Genomic DNA, 20,812 nt, shown 5'->3' with positions numbered 1-20,812 from the left:
CTATCTTTCCGTACATAAAAATCTCAGCATATACAGTTTACGTACATAAGCAAAGATACCGTCGTTCGTTTATCTTCCAATTCTAGTGAGAGAAACAGTTAAACGACATGTCGTCTGCTGTTCAGTTTACTTCTCAAGATAGCCATGACGATAGTGACAACGAACGCCTTGATTTCATTCGCCAGATCGATCCGGTGCCCGATAATTTATCGCTTCCTGATGAAATCTTTCTCAGAGCAGCGATTTCTCTTAAGGACCAGGTATGTACTACTTACTTGTTTCTTTGCTTTGCCCCCCATGGTGCGCAAGTTAGTACGGTGTTACTTCTACTCGCCCTGAGCATGTTAGCTGAGAGCTTTTTGATTCTGTGGGTGTAGGTGGTGGAGATGACGTGGAAAAAAGGTCGAAGTTCGGGTACGGTTGTTGACCCAACAGTTTACTCGGGTTTAACGGGAACGGCTTTCACCTGCTTCCGGTCCTTCGAGGCTACTGGTAACCGGAATGATCTGTTATTATGCTCCGAGATCCTTGACACGTGCACTGCTGCCGCACGTGCATCCTCTAGGTAATTTTACCCGGGTCTTTTTTAGTTTCAATTTATGTGAATTATGCTGGAAAAGTGAAGTGTTCATATAGTAACAGTAATCAGGTGGTGCTGTAACAAAAAAAAAATTAAAAATAATCAGGTGGCAAGTAAGTCCTTTGTTTCGGAATTTTATTTTTTCAAAAATATATATGTCGAATGTCTGATGAAATATCTGGTGGTTGCTTGGGATAGAGAGGTGTGGGGTTTGATAGCTAAATTGGAAAAAAAGAGATGAACGTATATCTAATAATTATTTTTGTTATTAGTATTATTTTAGTAAACAACATTTATTATGTAGTAATTGTGTAAATCAATAATTGGATCACAATAATGGGATGAGATAAGACAATTGGGTATTTTCCTTTTGTAAGGAATATTATCAAAGATTTTGTTTTTATTGTTTTATGGTAGGGATTTCAGCTGCCTACTTTGGTTTCATTTACTGCAGTAAGAAAAGAAGTTCTGTATGGACTTGTAATTTTGTACATGTTGTCAAGGAATCGGAATCAAATTAGCATATACTTTATGAGTAATATATGGTTGGAATTTTGGGTGTACAGGCATGTCACTTTTTTATATGGTGGAGGAGGAATATATGCCCTTGGAGCTGTGGTTGCTAATTACATTATGGACCTACAAAAAAGGGATTTTTACCTCAACCTCTTCCTTGAGGTATCTCTTTTTCTTATTATAAGATGCTCCACTCTAAATTTAAGTGCTTTCATCTCAGTATGTTCTTCATACCATCATGCCATAATCAAATCAGAAAACTATGTTTCAATTTAGTAGCTAGATTTATTTTTTTCTAAAACAAATAAATAGAAACCGTAATAGAAACTGGAAATGGTAATAGAAACGGAACATAGAAACATACAGGAAACGCGGAAACGCTAGCGATGAAGAGTTTCCGTGCAACATGACTGCAAAAACTAGTCCACAAAGGTCTTTAAACAAAATAATCTAGAGGTCATAGAGGAGTTACAAAATTTGTCATTCAATCTGTTGCACGAATTCCCTTCATTCAATATCTGATGTACAATTTATTCGGATCATCCATGCGGAATTTGATTAATCTATGTTTAAGAAGGGAAGCCAATTTTTGTTCTGTGGCCCTATCTTGATTGTAGTTTGCTTATTTGAAAAATGCAATTAACATATATATATGTTGTGTAGGTAGCACAGGAAAGAGCCCTCCCAATAGGACCAGAGGAAGGTGGATTTGGAATGTCTTACGAACTAATGTATGGAAGAGCTGGGTTTTTATGGGCAGCTCTGTTTCTAAACAAGTACCTTGGAGAAGGGACAGTCTCCAACGATCTCCTCCTGCGTATCGTCGACGCGGTTTTAGCTGGGGGAAGAGCAGGAGCATCTGATATTCCAGCTTGCCCCTTGATGTACAGATGGCATGGAACAAGGTACTGGGGTGCAGGCAATGGCCTTGCTGGAATCTTGCAAGTTCTACTTCACTTCCCTCTCTCGGATCACGATGCAGACGATGTTAAGGCAACGTTAAGGTACATGATGAGCAACAGGTTCCCGCATAGCGGAAACTATCCATCGAGTGAGGGAAATACGAGGGATAAATTGGTTCAGTGGTCTCATGGTGCAACTGGCATATCTATCACCCTCTGCAAGGCTTCAGAAGTAAGTAACTCAACACACTATTTGATCATATTTGATTGATTCGTTCGTTCATTTTGCGTTGAATCTGAACACGGGGATGTTTGTGCAGGTGTTTAGAAATGATAGGGAATTTCGGGATGCGGCAATAGAAGCAGGGGAAGTAGTATGGAAGAGTGGAATAGTGAAGAAAGCGGGGCTTGGAGATGGTGTATCTGGGAATGCATATGCATTCCTTTCACTGTATAGACTGACAGGAGAGAGTGTATATGAAGAAAGAGCAAAGGCATTTGGTAGCTTTTTGTATCACAATGCAAGTAAACTTGTGAATGGAGCAGACAATGCTTATTCTTTATTTCAAGGACTTGCAGGTGTTGCATGCCTCTGGTTTGATCTTCTCGCACCTGGGAGGTCCAGGTTTCCAGGATATGAACTTTAGCTTACAAGAATGGGAAATCTTTATTTTTAAAGTAGAATAGTGTGAGATTTTAACTAATTAAGTATGAGAACATTAATCTTAGACTGCATATGTACGATTTTTTTCTATCTTGTATATGTAACAGCCTACTTAGGCTTGCATCAATCCAAGGTTTTTCTCTATCTACAAACTTCCTTGGATTTCTCTTATTTTTGTTAAAAATTTGGACGGGCACCCGTTATGCATCAGGTTCGTTTTAGAATTTAGGTTTTAGAATTTAGGTAATGCATAACTTGGTTATTCTATGGAAAGTGAACAAGTTAGGTGCAACTAAATTCTCCATCTCCTTCTATGTTCTAACTTTTTTTGGAAAAGGCAAATTCTAATTTCTCTGTTGAGTTATCTGAATTTTGAATCAGCTTGAGTAGACTCGTGATTTATATTGGCAGTTATAAAAGGTTGTTTAGATATGTATGTTCGGAGCCTAAAATAGAGACACAATTGTTATACAAAAGTTTGGTCTCAAGTGCTGAGAGTCTTTGTTATACCAACCTCTATATAGGAATAACCTCCTAATTGTTATACAAATAGTCCGGTTCTAAGTGTATTAGGTTTTACTGTATAATGGAAAATTATTGCACAATGTTGAGCTGCTGTTGTTTGCAAATAATTGTATTTCTTTCACACACTCATTTTTACAAATGACATTAAACTCATTTATTTACTTATTTTAGTAAATGCAATTAGTTTTAAATTTACAATTAATATTAATTACAATGGATGTTCAAAACTTAGGTTTTTTTTTAAAGGTTCAAAACTTAGATTGAATGAGTTATAATTGGGTTTTTCTACTTGATGGGTTGTAATAAATCTTTTTTATGTGGGTAGGATTATATGAATTGGGTGATTTATAATGTGTTGAAATTTATTTTTTTTCTTTACTATTTTTTTTATCTCAAATAACGTAGGTTGAATACTAAAAACATTCAACCTACTAAAAAATTGAATTGAATTATGTGGTTTAAGGTATATTTTTTTTTGTTGGTTTTACTTTGAATTATAAATCTCAAAATACTAAAAACATTCAACCTACTAAAAAATTGAATTGAATTATGTGGTTTAAGGTATATTTTTTTTGTTGGTTTTACTTTGAATTATAAATCTCAAAATAATAAATAATAATAATAAATTATAGGGTAGAGATTAAATTTGATCCTAATATTTATGAAAAAGTGTAGATTTGATTTTAGTATATGAAATAATATAAATTTATTTCTAACGGTTCTAAGTAATATCAATTTAACTTTTACATTATTGAAAATTTGAAAATTCTGTTCTGAACTGTTATTTAAATATTATATCAAACCTTCTAAACTTTAATTATGTCTAAGATATATAGTGTGTTACCAACGTAGTTATAAAAGAACTTATTAAAATTTTAATAACTAAATTTGTTACAGTGTAATTTTTGTATGTAATAGCAATAGGTATACAAGGAACATATCAACCAAAATCAATAACACAGACTTGACAACATACTGGCATGCAGACTAAGTAGGATCTTTCATATTAGAGATCAGTTGTTATTACTAGTTGTAATTGATTAAGTTAGAAATAAACATAAAGATGAGAGAAAAACAGAAGAATGCCCAATATATAGAAGAAGATAAGTTAAAAACAATGTTGATTAAAAGGAAAATTTAGAGTTCTTTCATCTCCGCTGCTGTTCAACGGATATAGGTCTTGTCATTTGACAAGTTCGGTTTTGTCGTGTCATTTGACAAGTTTCTTCGTTTCTTTTCAATTCTTGCATCAAAAGTTCTTTTTTCCATTTATGGCATCATCAAGTAATCAATCTGGAGAATGCATTCTAGCTAAGATGAGAGCTTTTCAAAGAAATCTTAATCCTCAGCTAGCAGAAGCCATGACTATCAAAGAAGCTTTATAAGTTGGATTACGATGCATCATCCCAGTGAGAAAATTCAAATTCAGTCAGATTGTCTCGTCATAGTCAAGGCAATTCAAATGGATTTAGAAGGTCATTCGTATTTAGTTGACATTATTTCTAATTGTATTCGATTTAGAGATGTGCGCTATCTCCTTTATTAAGCTTTTAACGAATTCGGCTGCCCATGATCTAGCAAAATCGGTCAATTATATGTCTGTTCGGGGTGAATGGGCATGTCCACCACAATTTCTTAGCAATATTCTTTCATCTGATTTAAGTTACTACTGACCCAAAACGTTAGGAGTATTTTTGCACCTTAACCCTTATTATTATTTATTATAATTATAATTATTTATATATAATTTATTAAATATTCCAACCACATTTTAATTGTTTTTAATCATCTTTGTTAACTTCATCATCATCTTCATTTCCCGCTCCCACTTCATTCTGCACTAGACGTGATTGAGTGGAAATTCGTATTTGTATTTGAATGGAAATTTGTATTTAATTTCACATGCTTTAAATTGTATGTAAAATTTGTGTTTGTACATAATTTGTATTTTTAGTTAAAATTAGATTCATTTTTATTTAATTTCATAAGCTTTTATCAAGCCGAGCTTTTATTTGATATTCAATTTAATTTTATCTTCAATAATATATTTATTTATTATTGTTATTATAAGTTTATTAATGTCTAATATTATCATTAAAATTATTTTAAAATGTAATATCATCATTATTGTTAAGTTAAGTAGCATTCAGTGAAGTTAAATTCAGTTCAGTTCAGTTTTTTTCAGCGATAAAGAACAGAGTGTAAGACCACTTATTCTATCTAATACCTATAATAGAACCTGCTTGCGACCTTTCAAATCGAGTTTTTCTATCATCAAGTCGATTCATTTACGTATTAAACCGAACGTGGTCGAACATTTACTGAAACGATATATAACCTAAATGAGGGATGGATGGATAAGGAGGAAAGAAATTCTATTATTATCTCCATACATTAAATCTTACCAATGAAATGCAACAATTATCCAAAACAAAATTTACATCAATAATTTTTAAATAAAGTGGTATATACTTTATTACTAAAGTCTATTGTGTTTTTTATCAAAAACAAAAGTCTCTATTGTGTTTGGTCTATATATACGGTTTTTGCTTCTATCACAAAAGTTATGAGGAGTATTTTATAAACAATTGCTTGATTTATACGCAAGGCATGAAGAATATTTTGCTCATGTCTTTCTTCCCTTGTTGGATCATCAATTCGTTTCTAACAAACATTCAACTATTTCAGATTTACTAATAACATATGTTGCCTTATATGTTGCAATTTATATGATTAACTTTGATAATTTGCAACAATGTTTAAAAAGTGATCATACATGTGTTAAACTACTTTAACTATCATATTTTCAGATACTATTTATGAAAGTTTGTTTACCATTGAGTTTCAAAACCTAACACTATATGCTCTTAACTTTATATTTTGCTAACATAATGACCCATTTTAATGTTACTCCATTTTAACGAGTGTCGTGATATGACACAATTGACTTAGGAAGCCCATGAAGGCGATAAACATTCAACATAACAAAAGGGATGCGTTTACAACATTAGTGGTATTCTTACAATGGATAAAATGAGTTATTTTGGAAAAACTATCAACAAGAACAAAAATAAAATCGTTTCCACGTTGTGTACGGGGAAACCCTAGAACAAAATCCATGTTGATGTCGACCCAAGGCTGTGAAGGAATAGGTAGCAACATGTACAAACCCGTGTTACTAGATGTACCTTTAGATAATGGGCAAATATGACAACATTTCATATCACGGTCTACCTCTTTACGCATCGAAGGCTAAAAGTAAGAAGCTTGAATCAATTGTAGGGTCCTGTCACGTCCCAAATGTCCCTCACAATATAGTTCCTGGATTATCTTCACTCGTGGACTACAATCCGGAATACACAACTGATTTCCACGGAAAAAAAGCCAATCATACTCGATAAAATCTGTGGGTTTGCCTTCTCAGAACCTTTGTAAATACCAGTAAAGTATGCATCCGCAACCCGATTACTCACCCATGCCTTATGCTTCACCACAAACATGAAACAATGCAAGTATGCAACCTAACGATCATAGCAAAGAGCCAATTTATCATGTCTATTCAGATGTTTTAATGCATCACGATGTGTATATAATACAAAATCCCACTCGAAAAGATAGTGGCGCCAATGTTTGATAGATTGCACAACATCATAAAATTCCACATCATAGGTACTAAACCGAAGTTTCTGACCGGATACTTTCTCACTGAAATAAGACATCGGTCTGCCATTTTGATTAGGCACATCACCAATACCAACATTGGAAGCATCACTATGTAACTCAAAGAGTTGTGAAAAATCTGGAAGCACTAGGACTAGAGCGGATGTAAGTCGCATTTTAATTCGGTGAAACACCTGTGTGGCTTCATCTGTCTAAACAAACTTCCCAACCTTCATACAATCTTTGATTGGTGATATGATATTGTTGAAGTGAGGAATGAAGTTCCGATAGAATGCTGATAATCCATGGAAACTACGCAACTCCGTGAGAGTTCTCGGTAGTGGCCATTGTCGAACTACTTCCACCTTGGATTCATCAACTTGCAATCCATCACCAGAGACAACATATCCCAGAAACAACAACTTAGGGGCCATACAGATGCACTTCTATCTTGTGGCATAAAACATGTCTCGCCTCAACATGGTCAAAACCTCCCGCAATGTTGCTTATGCTATACCAGATCAACACTCTAAATCAAAATATCATCAAAGTAGACCATAAAGAAGCTCGAGGATTAGGATATGTCCCCAACGGAACCTCTCCAGTAACATCGTCGAGGGCCATATCTTAATTAGATAATGTAACCATATGGATTTCTTCAGTGGTCGCCCCACTTTCTTCAGTCGCAGCCTCAACACTTGTATCCACACAAGTGCGCCTACAAGCATTGTCCACCTCAGACGAAAAAAACTCTAACCTTCATCGAAGTCCTATAGCCAATAATCTCAGGATCAACTGGGGCCCCTCTAAGTCGAGAAGAGAGGGTTCGATGGTCAAGAGTTCGATGCTTAGAGAAGTCGCCTCACGACTAGAAGAGGGCACATCAAGTTTGAACCAGACACTACCACCTCTACCCGCACCAACAGACCCAACCTGAGAAGTATCACAACGAGAGGACCGACCCTCTAGTGACCACGATAGCACCACAGCAGGTGTTGGCTCACCCCGTAGTGCCTCATTTTCCCTCGGGGCAAGAATGCCCCTAGGTACGACAATAGTCCTATCAGCAACCTCCCTCTCCCTCCTTCCTTGTTAATATGCGAGCACGAATAACCGAATAGGATATGATAACGACATACAACACAAAGTAAAGGAATGAAAAAAATAAGAAATTCACATAGAAGATCAACATATCATCTGTGTCGATGGGATGAAGCACCCCATCCGGGCTCCTCAGAACACTAGGCATATCATCCCAAAGCATACTAATCATGCTCATGCACTCCCGTTCTAGGTCAAACTCAATAAGTTGAGCCACTGCTCTCTCCCCAGCTTCAGTAAGCTCTTTTTATACTCTCCTACTATCACGATATCCGGGATCTAGATTACAATCCACTCGTGATGGAAAGCCACCAGAAATACAGAGTGTCCAAATCATCCTTATTGGATGAACCAAAAACCACTTCCTCTTGAAAAATTTGAAGTTGTCATTCTTCTTAGATAAGAAAGTGGTCCGCCGCCTACGCATATCCTAAAAAATCAGTCTTCTCAGTTTGTGCTTCTAAAGATGGCCCCATTCAATTCAATGACCATATCTTGAACGATATACGTAAAGGCCAGAAGTTCTATACAATAATTAGGAGAAATCTGAGAAGGGCAATGTGAAAATTCCTAAAGAATATCCCCAAGATTGCTCATTAAAGGGAATCACAATCCTAATTTAACATGTTGTGTATAAATACCCAAGTAACCACTACAAAAAAAAGACTGTGTTATGACAAAAAAATTCGTCACAATATATATATTTCGTCACAATATACTTATTGTGACAAAAATAATTTGTCACTAATTTCGTTGCAATAAGCTCGTCTCAATAAGTATATTGTGACAAAATTATAGTTTGTCTCAATTCTTAATATTATCTTGTGACGAAATTTCATTAGTCACTTTTACGTTATATGTTGTGACTAATAGTTTCCTAAAACATGTATTTTATTTTGTTGCTACAAGTCTATATTAGTCACAAAATGTGAGTTAATTTGACAAAATTTTGATATTTATTATGACAAAATCAGTTACTATGACAAACAAAATTTGTTACAATCAATTTTTTTTTTTGAAGAATAAACACTTTATTAATGAATAGTTGAAGTATCCTGAGATAGAATGCCTCGAATGAATACAAGACTAAGACTATGCAAAATATAATTAGCATAGGAACGGGCATTGCGTGCCAAAGCATGAGCAACACCATTCGCTAACCTTGAAACAAGCTTCACCCGGAATCTAGGGTGAGTAATAAGTAACTCCCTAATATCTCTAACCACTTGACCATATTTTATTAAATCTTTTCGTTGTGCCAGAACAGAATCAATAACCGTCTTAGCATCTGACTCAAAAATAACAGAACTATAACCAAGTGACAAGACCCAACCAATGCTCTCTTTTAGTGCGAGAGCCTCTGCCATTTTTGACGAGACCTCTCCTAAAGCGTGTGTGGTATATCCCTGAAGAAATGTACTTGTGCAATCACGTATAACCGCACCAGAACCTATTATTCCTTCATTCACGAACATGGCGGCGTCTACATTGCATTTAACGGCGTCGCATGGAGGTGGCTGCCACCTATCTCGTTGTTGTCGTTCGGTGCTGTTCCCGGGGGGGGGGATCCTCTCATCTGTACTTCTATTGATGGACGAGAGCTGGGTACCAGAAATCGGTAAGGTATTTTGCTGAACTAGTGGCAGCCGTCCAGTCCGTGACCTGTCCGAGTGTTACAATCAATTGGATAGTATATTGTGACAAATGAAATATTTGTTGCAATTAATTAATTACTATTTTTTGACAAACATAATATTTGTTACAATTAATTTAATGCGATAAATAATATTTTATACACAATATAATTAATTTACTGTGATAACATGACTCACTACATTATATTTGTTAGGATTTCAAACTTAATTGTGACGAAAAGATAATATTAAAAAAATTCATGAGTTATGACAAAATCGTGATAAAAAAATCATAGTTGTAAAGCAATAAGAATAATAATACATTTTTATATCAATAGATTAACATTAATCACATGTCAACCCAATATTCCATCGGAATAAAAATGTACAATATTCTAACAAAAGTAAAAAATAAACCCCAAATTAATAAAATTAATTGAAGATATAAAATGTTTAAAAGTAACACTAAATCTAAAAACAATCTACAACTTTGACACAAAACTCCAAATCCATGCAAGAGAAAGCCTCGTCCGCATTTAACAAAATAAAGAAAAAAAAAAGTTTAAATTGTAGTCACTAAAGACAATATAACATAATTATATATTATGGAAGAGATAAGTACCTTGGAACTTAAAAGAAAAATGTAACAAGGAATTGGAAGGTTATTATCAATCCAAGACATGATTTCTTTTCAACAACTATGCCTAAAAGAAACTTGTGAAAAGTTAGCAGATTGCCATTTGCTAAACAGAGACCATATTTCTCTTTATGAACGCTGCTAACATATTTATAACAAATAGGCTATAAAAGATGAATTCTGATTGAAGGTATATATTACTAGTGAAGTGATCATAAAACCACTAGAATTCCTAAATGCTAAATATAGATATAAATAACAAATATTTAGATATTAAAAGATCTAAATATATTCTAAATAGGCATAAAAAACCTTCCTAATATAATTCGATCCAATTAATAACCTTCCTAATACAATTTAGAATATGTATATATATAGGATTTGCTAAACTAGTGGTAAGTAATTCTATAAAACTGAAAAATTTAAAAATCATCCAATATATGTAAACCAAATCAATGTTCATAAATTCTAGTTTCCAAATCCTAAAATCAAGTACAAAGTATTTAAACTATTCTACCACCAAAAAACCGGCCAGAGTTGTACAAGAAGTTACAACTCATTAAATCATAGGATAAGATATCAAAATAGGCCTATGGTTTTTGAAGAAATATCAATTTAGGCTTCACGTACAAAAATAACACCAATATAGGCTTAACGTTTAAAAAATGTATCAATTTAGGCCTAAAAAACAAATTGGACACGACATTCCTATTAAGTTCTGATATCTCCCTCCACTTACAATTGACGGAACTTAACGAAGTAATATCAATGACGTGTCTCGTTCCGTTATCTAAGCCTAAATTGACATTTTTTTAAAGGTTAAATCTATTTTGGTGCTATTTTATACGTGGAGGCTAAATTGATACTTCCCCAAAAACCATAGACATATTTTAGCACTTTATCCCTTAAATCATTAGCAAACCTACAAGTATGGTCTTGATACATGTTTTGTGCAACTCATTCTGGTAATGTGCTCTTCCCCATACATGGAACCCCTCAATGTCAGATAACAAAATTTAATTTAACCACAAAGTGGTCTAAATGGGATCAATTTAGTCCAAAAATCAAATTAAGAAACATAAATCGCTTGAAACTTCTAATTTCTGGTAAAGGTTTTTCTATTTTGTATTTCATTGATTTCTGATACCTTCTAAATATCTAACTACTTGTTGGTAGTTCATATTTTGTAGCAGAAAAAACCAAATTACAGAGACATTTGGAATAAAAAAAAAGACAGTTACACTAATTTGGAATCAACAAAAAAAAACTGACCTGACCATGAAATGAAAAAAGCAGAGAAAAGGAAACAGAAGGGAGAGCGCATGAGCAAGCCATGGTCGCGGCGGAGGAGGTGAGTTCGATGAGTATAAAGCGCACAAAAACGGATCGCATCGTGAGTTTAAAGATGCCAGAATGTAACTAAACTAGCATCGTTAGGTTGAGATCTAATTAAGTGCAAGACAACTAGAGCTGTTTGGAAGGATTTCTTCCAATTTGATAATGAGAGGAAAGTTGTTGGTGGAGTTGCAGCGATGATTAGGGGTAATTCATTAAGACTTGTAGCTATAGGGTTTAGGAGTTAATCTTTTAATTTAATTTATTTACTTAAAAAATACTACTTGTTTAATAAATAATGTTATAAAATTAGGGAAAATAATTATTATACTTTACTTTAAGAATTTTAAATTTGACATTAAATTTTTATGCTTCTAAACTTAAAATTGACCCCAAAATATCTCATTATCTTCCAAATTCTAATATTTGTTATTGACACAAAATAAGTTTTTTTTTTGTCACAACACACTAATATGATAAAATTTCGCCATGATAAATATTTAGTTATAATTTTGTATCTATTGTGACCAAACACCATTTGTTTCCATAATTATTAATATTGTGACAAAATTGAAAATCGTTGAACTAGGTTATTTTGACAAAACAATTAGTCACAAAAGAATTAAATTTTTTTGAGACAAAATATTTGTCTCCATATGTTTCTAATTTTACGCCAAAACGTCTCATCATATATATAGCTACGAACAGTAGTGACAAACAGTGGCGGATCCAGGATTTGAGGGAGGTGGAGGGGTAAAACTCTATGCAATTTTTTTTAGACAAAATAGCATTAATTGAAAAAAATATACTTTAGTACATAATTGCTATTCGATACAAAATGTCTTAAAATAATAAAAAAAAAAACTTCTAATGCTAAGTAGATCGATGATTACGAGGTGGCAATCGACATATACGATCTGTCATAGCTTGAAAACGATTTGCTGTCTGCTTCTTTTTAGGGACACGTAACGTTTTGGGTCAGGAGCAATTTTAGCCCTAACGTCTAAAATGGTGCAATTTTACCCCTAATGTTTGTAGCCAAGAGCAATTTTAACACTAACATTGATAAATTAGATCAATTTCATTAACCTACATAAATCAATAATGTCAAATCAATTTAATCAATTTGTCCATTAACCTAAAATTAAGAATAAACTATCAATCAATTTATCTATTAACCTAAAATTAAAATTAAAAGGGGTAAAAGTTAACTAACCTGAAATTGATGAGGTTTTGTTGGATTGGAGATGGTGGCTGGCCGGAGAAGGAAGATGACCGGACGGAGAAAGAAGAAGGCCGACCGGAGAGAAGGAGTTCAACCAACCAAAGCTTGGAGGAGGAGAGGAAGGAGCGTCGCTTGCTGCTGCCGTCTGTCGCTTGAAGAATCGCGAGTCGCACACACCTGCTGCCTCTAATACCGCTGCTTTTACAAATTAAAAAGCACAAAACAAAACGACGTCGTTTTGAGGGAAACCAAAATGACGTTGTTTTGGAATAAATTTTTTTCCCTGGATGAAGGGGGGGGGGGGGGGGGGGAGGGGCAAATGCCCCTTTGACCCCCCTAAATCCGCCCCTGGTGACAAACTTATTTGGTCCCAATTTATATTCTAATAGTGACGAAAGTTTGTTAAAATAAGTATTTCATCACAATCTTTTATAGTTAGTCTGACTATTGGGACAAATATATAATTTTGTCACAATAACCATATTTATTATGACTAAAATAGTTTCGTTACAAAAGAATTAGTCACAATAACATGAATTTTTTGTAGCGAACCATGACGATCGGTGTTCACTCAAAAGGTGGAGGAAGGGACGTGCACATCCATCCCCTAAATCAAGATGATCAACAAGAAGCAACCGCAACCTTCGACATTTAAGGTGGAAGGATGCTCCTCAACCCGAGAATAAGTTTTCTTCCCCTTGTCAACTACTTTCTTCCCATTAGGTTTATCGGGCTCGAAAGGTTTTTTTAGGGTTCTTCTCCTTAGGAGCCATAACCAAAACAAAACTGAAAAAGAAGAAAAAGGTAAAAGATTATTTACACTTAAAAAGAAAATCTCTATAAAGATGAAATCGTAAAGAAGCAGCAAAAGGCAGAGCAAATGAACAATGAAAAAAAGCAACGGGCTCTTCTCCTATATACTGCTTGAGATGTAAGTGAAGCACCAGACTCCATCATTACTAACAAATAATGATAAAAAGCATTAACTGCTTCTGACACGTCCCCTTAAAAAGAGAAGAATTACGACACGTGTCGAATATGATGAACCACCATCAACTCGAAAGATGCCTAAGCGATATGAAAATCAACCGTTAGGAGCTCGCACAACCTCCTTATCAGTCCCTCATTTCTCAAATTTTTTTTTATCAAAGATCAACTCCCTTCCTTCAACTTATCAGGAATCAACAAGTATAATGTTTTCTCATTCCAAAGAACGATACATTAGATCCAGGGAGACATCTGGTATCATGCGAATATAAACTCGTCACGTTGTACTTAAGAGACCATAACCAGAACCTGAGAAAAAGGAACACGTGACACCTCTATAGCCAAACTGGACAATACGAATCCGTATTAGAGATCTCAATAACTTGGGAAGTCTCAAAACACTAAGTCAAGGATCCATTCCTTTTAGCAATCACGCCCGATCTCGTGAATCTGGGGCCTAGTGGGTTTGAGAAATATCAAGCCCTAATATTTGGACGTAAATTCACCGATCAATAGGTGACATATAGCACATCCCAATCCTCAAATCATAAATATCTTCTAGAGTCCAACCATAGTATAAATAGATTAAATGTAACTCAAGGTACACTACTTTATTTATTCATTAAGTTTACATTACAACTTTGATTTACTGTTGTGTCCATCCTCAAATTCTACTTCAACCTGGCTAGACAATGACACTTCTTTGATTTTGTTTCCCTCCAATTTAAAGTTTCATGTGGACTTTTAGTATTAAACTATATTAATAACATTAAAGTTAAAAAAAATATCATTTTTTACGTTAAGGTATATATGTATTTCGCTAAGAACGTTAGGATAAAAGTAGATTTTTTTTTATCCCTATATAATTATACACTAATAATTAAAAAATAGAGCAATATGAGTAATAATTTAGAAAAGAAAATAAAAAGAAGAGCAATACAAGTTGGATCATCTCATCCTTTCAATTATTGTCTCCTCGTAAGTTGAGCAGTATTTGTATTTTGTAAACAGCATACGACCCTACGCACCCACTCTCCATTCTCAATAATTCTTGTCCGCCTCTCGTCATGCTCGCCACCTCCTTGCCAACACAACTTGCTTACAAATTGCTACAATTACTGTTACTGACTCTTCGGGTGAAGATAGGGATGTAAATGCAACGTGTTTTCGTCTCTATCAGGGATCCGCTCCGACCGGTACAGTGAATCTACGATTAGAATTTCCATGCAGTGAGAATGAGGATTGTTTCTTTCCGGGTATCTCCACTCTGTGGGATCCCTATTCCATTCCCGACGGGAATCTTTGTGAACTTTTTGGAATAATTTTACGTCTAACATTTATTTTTTTATTTTATATTTTTTTAGAGTTGTTAAGTTAGGTCAATTTTATTCTTTCTTTCTATCATTTAACTCAAATTTTTTTTTTTTTGGTAAGAAAGGAAAGGAAAAAAAACAAAACCAACAAAAAACCTACACCGGGATCAGTCTAGGAAGGCTGACTCCAATCCTATCCTCTAGGAGAGAAGGCAAAAGAAAAGAAGGAGGAACAGATAGGGTAGAAACACCTAACATTCTCCCATGCCCAGCAGCTGCTAAGCGATCCGCCACGCGGTTTTGCTCCCTAAAAATATGGGAGAAATTAAGATACTCAAAGGCAGGACGAAGCCTCAAAATAGCTTTGATGAGATTCTGGCTCTTCAGACAAACAGCCTGGCTATCTGAAATCCTGTTAATAGCCTCCAGATTATCAGATTCCACCGAGAGCTTTTTAACACCCATGCGAATGGCGAGTTTAATACCTGACAAGATACCCCAGAGCTCCGCAGAAAAGGAGGAGCCCGTCCCCAAGTTATGGGTAAACCCCGCCATCCAATTGCCACCAGCATCCCGAAGAACTCCTCCAGCAGCAATTCTGCCATTGCTAAGGCAGGAGCCATCAGTATTCAACTTAGCAAACCCTTCTCTAGGCTTACTCCAGCCAACTAGCAGGATCTCTTTGTCCGGGGAGGGGCGAACAAGAGAATCTCTTTCAAAGCTTTTAGTAATAACAAAGAGCTTCTTCGAGAAGAAAAACAGTAAATCAGGAATAAGGACAGCCTTACTCGCAAATAATTCTTCATTCCTCCACTTCCAGATTTGGTGACAAGTAATAGCAAAGAGGATGGCACCGTGCTCCATGTTGGCCAGCAAGTTCCCCTTGGCTCCTTGAGAGAACCAGTCCCCTTCAGAAAAGGCCATGAAGGAAGGGAGGATGTGATGAGGGAGGATCCCTTCCCAGATCTTCTTACTATTTGGGCAATCCCTCAAGGCATGGCACAAGGTTTCCACATTGCCTCTGCATCTACTACAGGCACTAGACTCAGTCAAGTGCCTTCTGTGCCTATCCGCATTCGTAAGGAGCCTGTCTTTGATACCCAGCCAAAGGAAGCTCCTGATACGGTAAGGGATCTTGAGGGACCATATGGACTTCCAAATCTCCAAGGGAGGATCAGCCCTATTAGGGGTAAAAGCTTCATAGGCCGATTTACAAGAATAAGTACCATTATTCGTCAAGGCCCAACAATGTCTATCCTTATCCTCCTCTTGATTGCTAATCTTCACTCCTCTAATGTTAAGAAGGGTCTCCAGACTAAAGAAAGAGTCGAACTTTGACCAGATCCAGTCTCCCTCCGAGTCCACCACATCAGCAATTTTCCAGGAAAGGAGATCAGCCGACGGAGGGGCATTACACACATCAATCAGCGGTTTATCACCAATCCAGGTGTCATACCAGAAGCTAATAGATCTACCATTACCCACCTCCAGGCCAATCCCCGTACAGAATTCAGCAAACACGGCACTGAGCCCTTTCCAGAGGAAGGAACAGCTAACAACCCTCTCCTTCGGGCCACCAAAGATTCTATCTTTCCGATACTTCCCGCACAAGAGACGGACCCAAAGAGAGGAGGGGCATTGCCACATTCTCCAAAGAAGTTTCATTAACAGGACTTTATTATTGTCCTTTGCCTGCCTAATACCAAGACCCCCCCTGTTTTTAGGCTGGCAAGCTTCCTTCCACGGGACCAGGTGAACCTTTCTCCCATCTCCAGACTCACCCCACAGGAAACGCCGATTTATCTTATCCAGGTCACTAAGGACAGGCTCAGGAAGCTTACAGGCCTGCATGATGTGGTTCGGAGCAGCGCAGTTAACTGACTGGATCAAGGTAAGGCGACCTGCAAGGGAAAGAGAATTAGCTTTCCAGCTAGCACACAAACCATTAGTTTTGTCCAAAATATCCTTGAAAGAGGCTTTGGAAACCCTGTCACTGTGAAGAGGAACCCCAAGATACTTCCCCAAAGAGTTCGTCAGAGGTATGCCAGAGAGCTCACTCAGTCTTCTGCACAAGCTATTGTCCATATTTTTGGAACAAAGCATACGGGACTTTTGGATGTTAACCTTCTGGCCAGAAGCCTCGCAAAAACAATCAAGGATATCCATAACTGTTTTAATTTGCTCCTCATTACCCTCAACGAAAAGCATGACGTCATCAGCAAAGAGTAAATGGGTAATAGGGGGGCAATGTCTGTTGATAGAAACAGGGTGGAGAGTACCTTTGCACACCGCCTCTTGGATCAGGTGAGACAGTCTTTCCATGGCAATAACAAAGAGGAAGGGACTCATAGGATCTCCTTGACGAATTCCTCTGGAGGGAGAAAACTCATCCGACATGTCCCCATTGATCATGACCTGGAAAACAGGAGAGGAGATACACTTCTCAATCAAAATCCTCCAGTTCTCCGGGATGCCAGCTTTGGCTAAACTATCCAGAAGAAAGCTCCAGTTCAATCTATCATAGGCTTTCTCCAGATCCAGTTTGAGGGCCACAATCCCTTTCTTACCTTTCTTAATCTTCATAGAATGGACAACCTCCTGGGCAATAACAACGTTATCCATCAATTGTCTACCAGGAACAAAGCTCCCTTGGTTCTGGCTAATTATATCTGGAAGGATCTTCCGGATTCTATTAGCCACAATTTTAGTAATAGCTTTATACAAAACATTACAAAGACTGATGGGTCTCATCTGGAGGAAGGAGGAAGGCTTAACAACCTTAGGAATCAAGACAATGAGGGTTTTATTAATAGACCTGATATCGTTAGAGCCACCAAAAACACCTAACACAAAACTGTATATGCCCTCCTTAACAGTATCCCAGTGTTTATGATAGAAACTAGCGGGGATACCATCAATCCCAGGAGCCTTAGTGGACCCTATGCTAGAGAAGGCCAGATCAATCTCTTTAAGGTCAATAGGATGGAAAGCATCTTTAATAGCCTCCTCCCCCAAACGAGGAAAGGAAATACCAGAGTGGGCACTCTCCAAGTCCACAGCTTCCTCTCTAAACAGGTCCTTGTAGAAATCAAGGGCTGAGCGACGAATGTCTTCCTCCTCAAAAATCCACTCGCCACTAGCGTCCTTGATAGCATCAATCCTATTCCTCTGTCTCCTAATGATCGTAGAGAGATGAAAAAACCTGGTATTCCGATCCCTGTCTTGAATCCAGGCCTTCCTAGACTTCTGGAACCAAAGAAGCTCTTCCTGTCTAAGCACAGCTTCCAACTCGTTCTGGAGAGCTCTAAGGTGACCATTTAAGCTATCATTTAACTCAAATTTAATTATTTGTCGTTTTACTATGCCAAATACAAATTGAGAAAAAATAGAATAAAAAATATATAATGAAACGGGAGGATCCAGGCTGGGTGGGTATGGAGATAAAAATTTCCATATCTAGGTTTCAGGGACGGTGAATCCCCGATAGGTCGGAAAACAAGGATGGGGAATATAATCCTCGCTCCGCCCACTTTGTTTACATTCCTAGGCAGAGATGACCAAATTACAACACAAATTTCACATACAAAATGTACACATAATTTAGTGTAGTGGGTAATAAAATTAATACAATTTTTTTTTAAGTGTGGGTTGACATGCTATGACACGAACATTTAAAATTATTACTATTAAATCTTTTTATGTTTTTACATGTCATCTTAATTAATAAATGTAACAAAATTTTAATTATTATATGCAAACATGATTCGAACCTCCCAACATAACACATATAGTAAATTACATGTGGTCTGTGAACACATTAAACGAGTCTAACATGATTTTAACGAACTTTTGAATGGTTAGCGTTAACATGCTAATACAAAAATTGTATAAAATATTTCGAAATATTACCATATTCTCCTATATTTTTAAAATTTACCATTAACATAAATACATAGAACTCACATTACGAAAACATGACATAAGATCGACACTAACCCGATTACGATAAGAAAGTTTTGGATTGGATTAAGGTTGACTCATTTGACATTAACATGATAATTGATACGATACAAACACAACACAGACTCGATCATTTCCACCTCTAGGATCGGGTCGGTTGAAATCAAATGGGAAACTTTTAAGATAAATTTTGCACATTACAACTCAAGTTAGCTCCTACTAACAGTATGGTTACTCCATGTCAAAGTCAAACATAAAGTTCACTCAGATTTTTTTTTTTTTTTTTTTTTTACTTTTTTTTAAGTAAAGGTTGGGTTACAAGTTAAGATCGGAATGCAAAGAGACCAACTAGGTTGGCGCTTCCACAAATCCAATCAAAAATCCAGACTCGAATTTTATTAAAAGGAGAAAAAAATACATGAGAAAAATTGAGAAATGAAATTGTTCTAAACAGTACATATCATCAGAAATAAATCTATTGCAAAAAGCTGGTGCGGAATTCCACCAAACAATATGATCCATTGTGACTCCAAATTTAGCTAATGCATCAGCCGTTCCATCAAACAATATGATCCGTTGTGGATTGTAAAATGAAAAACTCCAAGAATAAAAAGTGTGTTGACTCTTGGGATTTTAATGATTATACTATTCCAAGAATAAAAATTGTGTTGTGGATTATACTATTTATTACAGTTGAACTATTCACTACGGTCAGCATACCTACTATAGTAAAAAAAAAATTATCTTCATGACTGATTAAAGAAGATAAGATAAATAAATGTTAGAATAAATGTAAAATAATATTTTGTACATTATTCTAAGAATGGAAATAAAAGATTAATATCAACTGCTTAGAATATACAAAATATTATTACAAGAACACTTTTATATGAAATAAAAAGAATTAAGCAATTCGATAATATACAATCTAAAAGACAATCTGCATAAATGAAGAAAATAAAGTTAGTATACTTTTGTCACTATTCACTATAGTGAGACACCAATGACTAAACTGTTGAAACACCTTTCCACGAGATTTTGATTTGACAAAATAATCCATGATTAAGAGACAATTAAATTTAAGTGCTTTAATTTAATTGTACTAATATGTTTGTTCAATGTTAAGTAAAAATATAAATACAAATAGAAATAAAAAGTAAGACAGAACGAAGTCAGCATAAGGTCACAACATAAGCTGAGTAGAGTGGAACTCAGCATGAAGGAAGAAAAGCTATCTTCAGTACAAAAGCTTATAGTTCAAGCCAATCAACAAAGCTGAGTGGAACGAAAACTCAGTATCAAAAGTCTTCTTAAAGAACTGTCTTGCAGAACGAAGCTGACCACGGAAGCTGAGAACTCAGTATATGAAAGACAACGAATGTCAAAGTCAAGCTGAGTGATCTTCAGGATAGCTTAAATGATCCGTTGGCTAAAAGACAAGTCCGACAACTGTCTGCACCAATAATAGAAACCTTGGAATTACGCAAAAGCCAATTTCGAGATGTATGGGTCGACTGCTTATTGAAACACCTTTCCACAAGATTTTGATTTGACAAAATCATATATGTTTATTCCATGATTAAGAGACAATTAAATTTAAGTGCTTTGATTTAATTGTACTAATCCGTTTGTTCAATATTGAGTATAAATGCAAAAGGAAATAATTAAGACATGTCAAAGTCAGCTTGAGAACACAATACAAGCTGAGTGATGAGCAACTCAGCACAAGAGAAGATAAGTCATCTTCAAAACAACAGCTCAAGAAAGAAGCTA

The 20,812-nt window shown here is 35.7% G+C and overlaps 1 protein-coding gene across 1 annotated transcript; it reads left to right on the top strand.

The window, feature by feature from the left end:
• Positions 1 to 2,806, top strand: LOC136229943 (lanC-like protein GCL1). Its single transcript, XM_066018803.1, has 5 exons — positions 1 to 260; positions 378 to 565; positions 1,147 to 1,258; positions 1,760 to 2,230; positions 2,319 to 2,806. The coding sequence occupies exons 1-5, from the start codon at positions 108 to 110 to the stop codon at positions 2,643 to 2,645; spliced, it is 1,251 nt and encodes a 416-aa protein (XP_065874875.1). The 5' UTR covers positions 1 to 107; the 3' UTR covers positions 2,646 to 2,806.
• Positions 2,807 to 20,812: the final 18,006 nt, after the last annotated feature.

The sequence above is a fragment of the Euphorbia lathyris genome, chromosome 5, assembly GCF_963576675.1.
Source record: "Euphorbia lathyris chromosome 5, ddEupLath1.1, whole genome shotgun sequence".
NCBI classification, from domain to species: Eukaryota; Viridiplantae; Streptophyta; class Magnoliopsida; order Malpighiales; family Euphorbiaceae; genus Euphorbia; species Euphorbia lathyris.
This window is presented reverse-complemented; position numbering and strand designations above follow the sequence as displayed.

Excerpts from the sequence above, each read along its gene's own strand:
- LOC136229943 (XM_066018803.1), top strand. The coding sequence starts at position 108 with ATGTCGTCTGCTGTTCAGTTTACTTCTCAAGATAGCCATGACGATAGT. Across the intron at positions 261-377 it reads CGATTTCTCTTAAGGACCAG|GTGGTGGAGATGACGTGGAA; the intron begins GTATGTACTACT and ends CTGTGGGTGTAG. Across the intron at positions 1,259-1,759 it reads ACCTCAACCTCTTCCTTGAG|GTAGCACAGGAAAGAGCCCT; the intron begins GTATCTCTTTTT and ends TATGTTGTGTAG.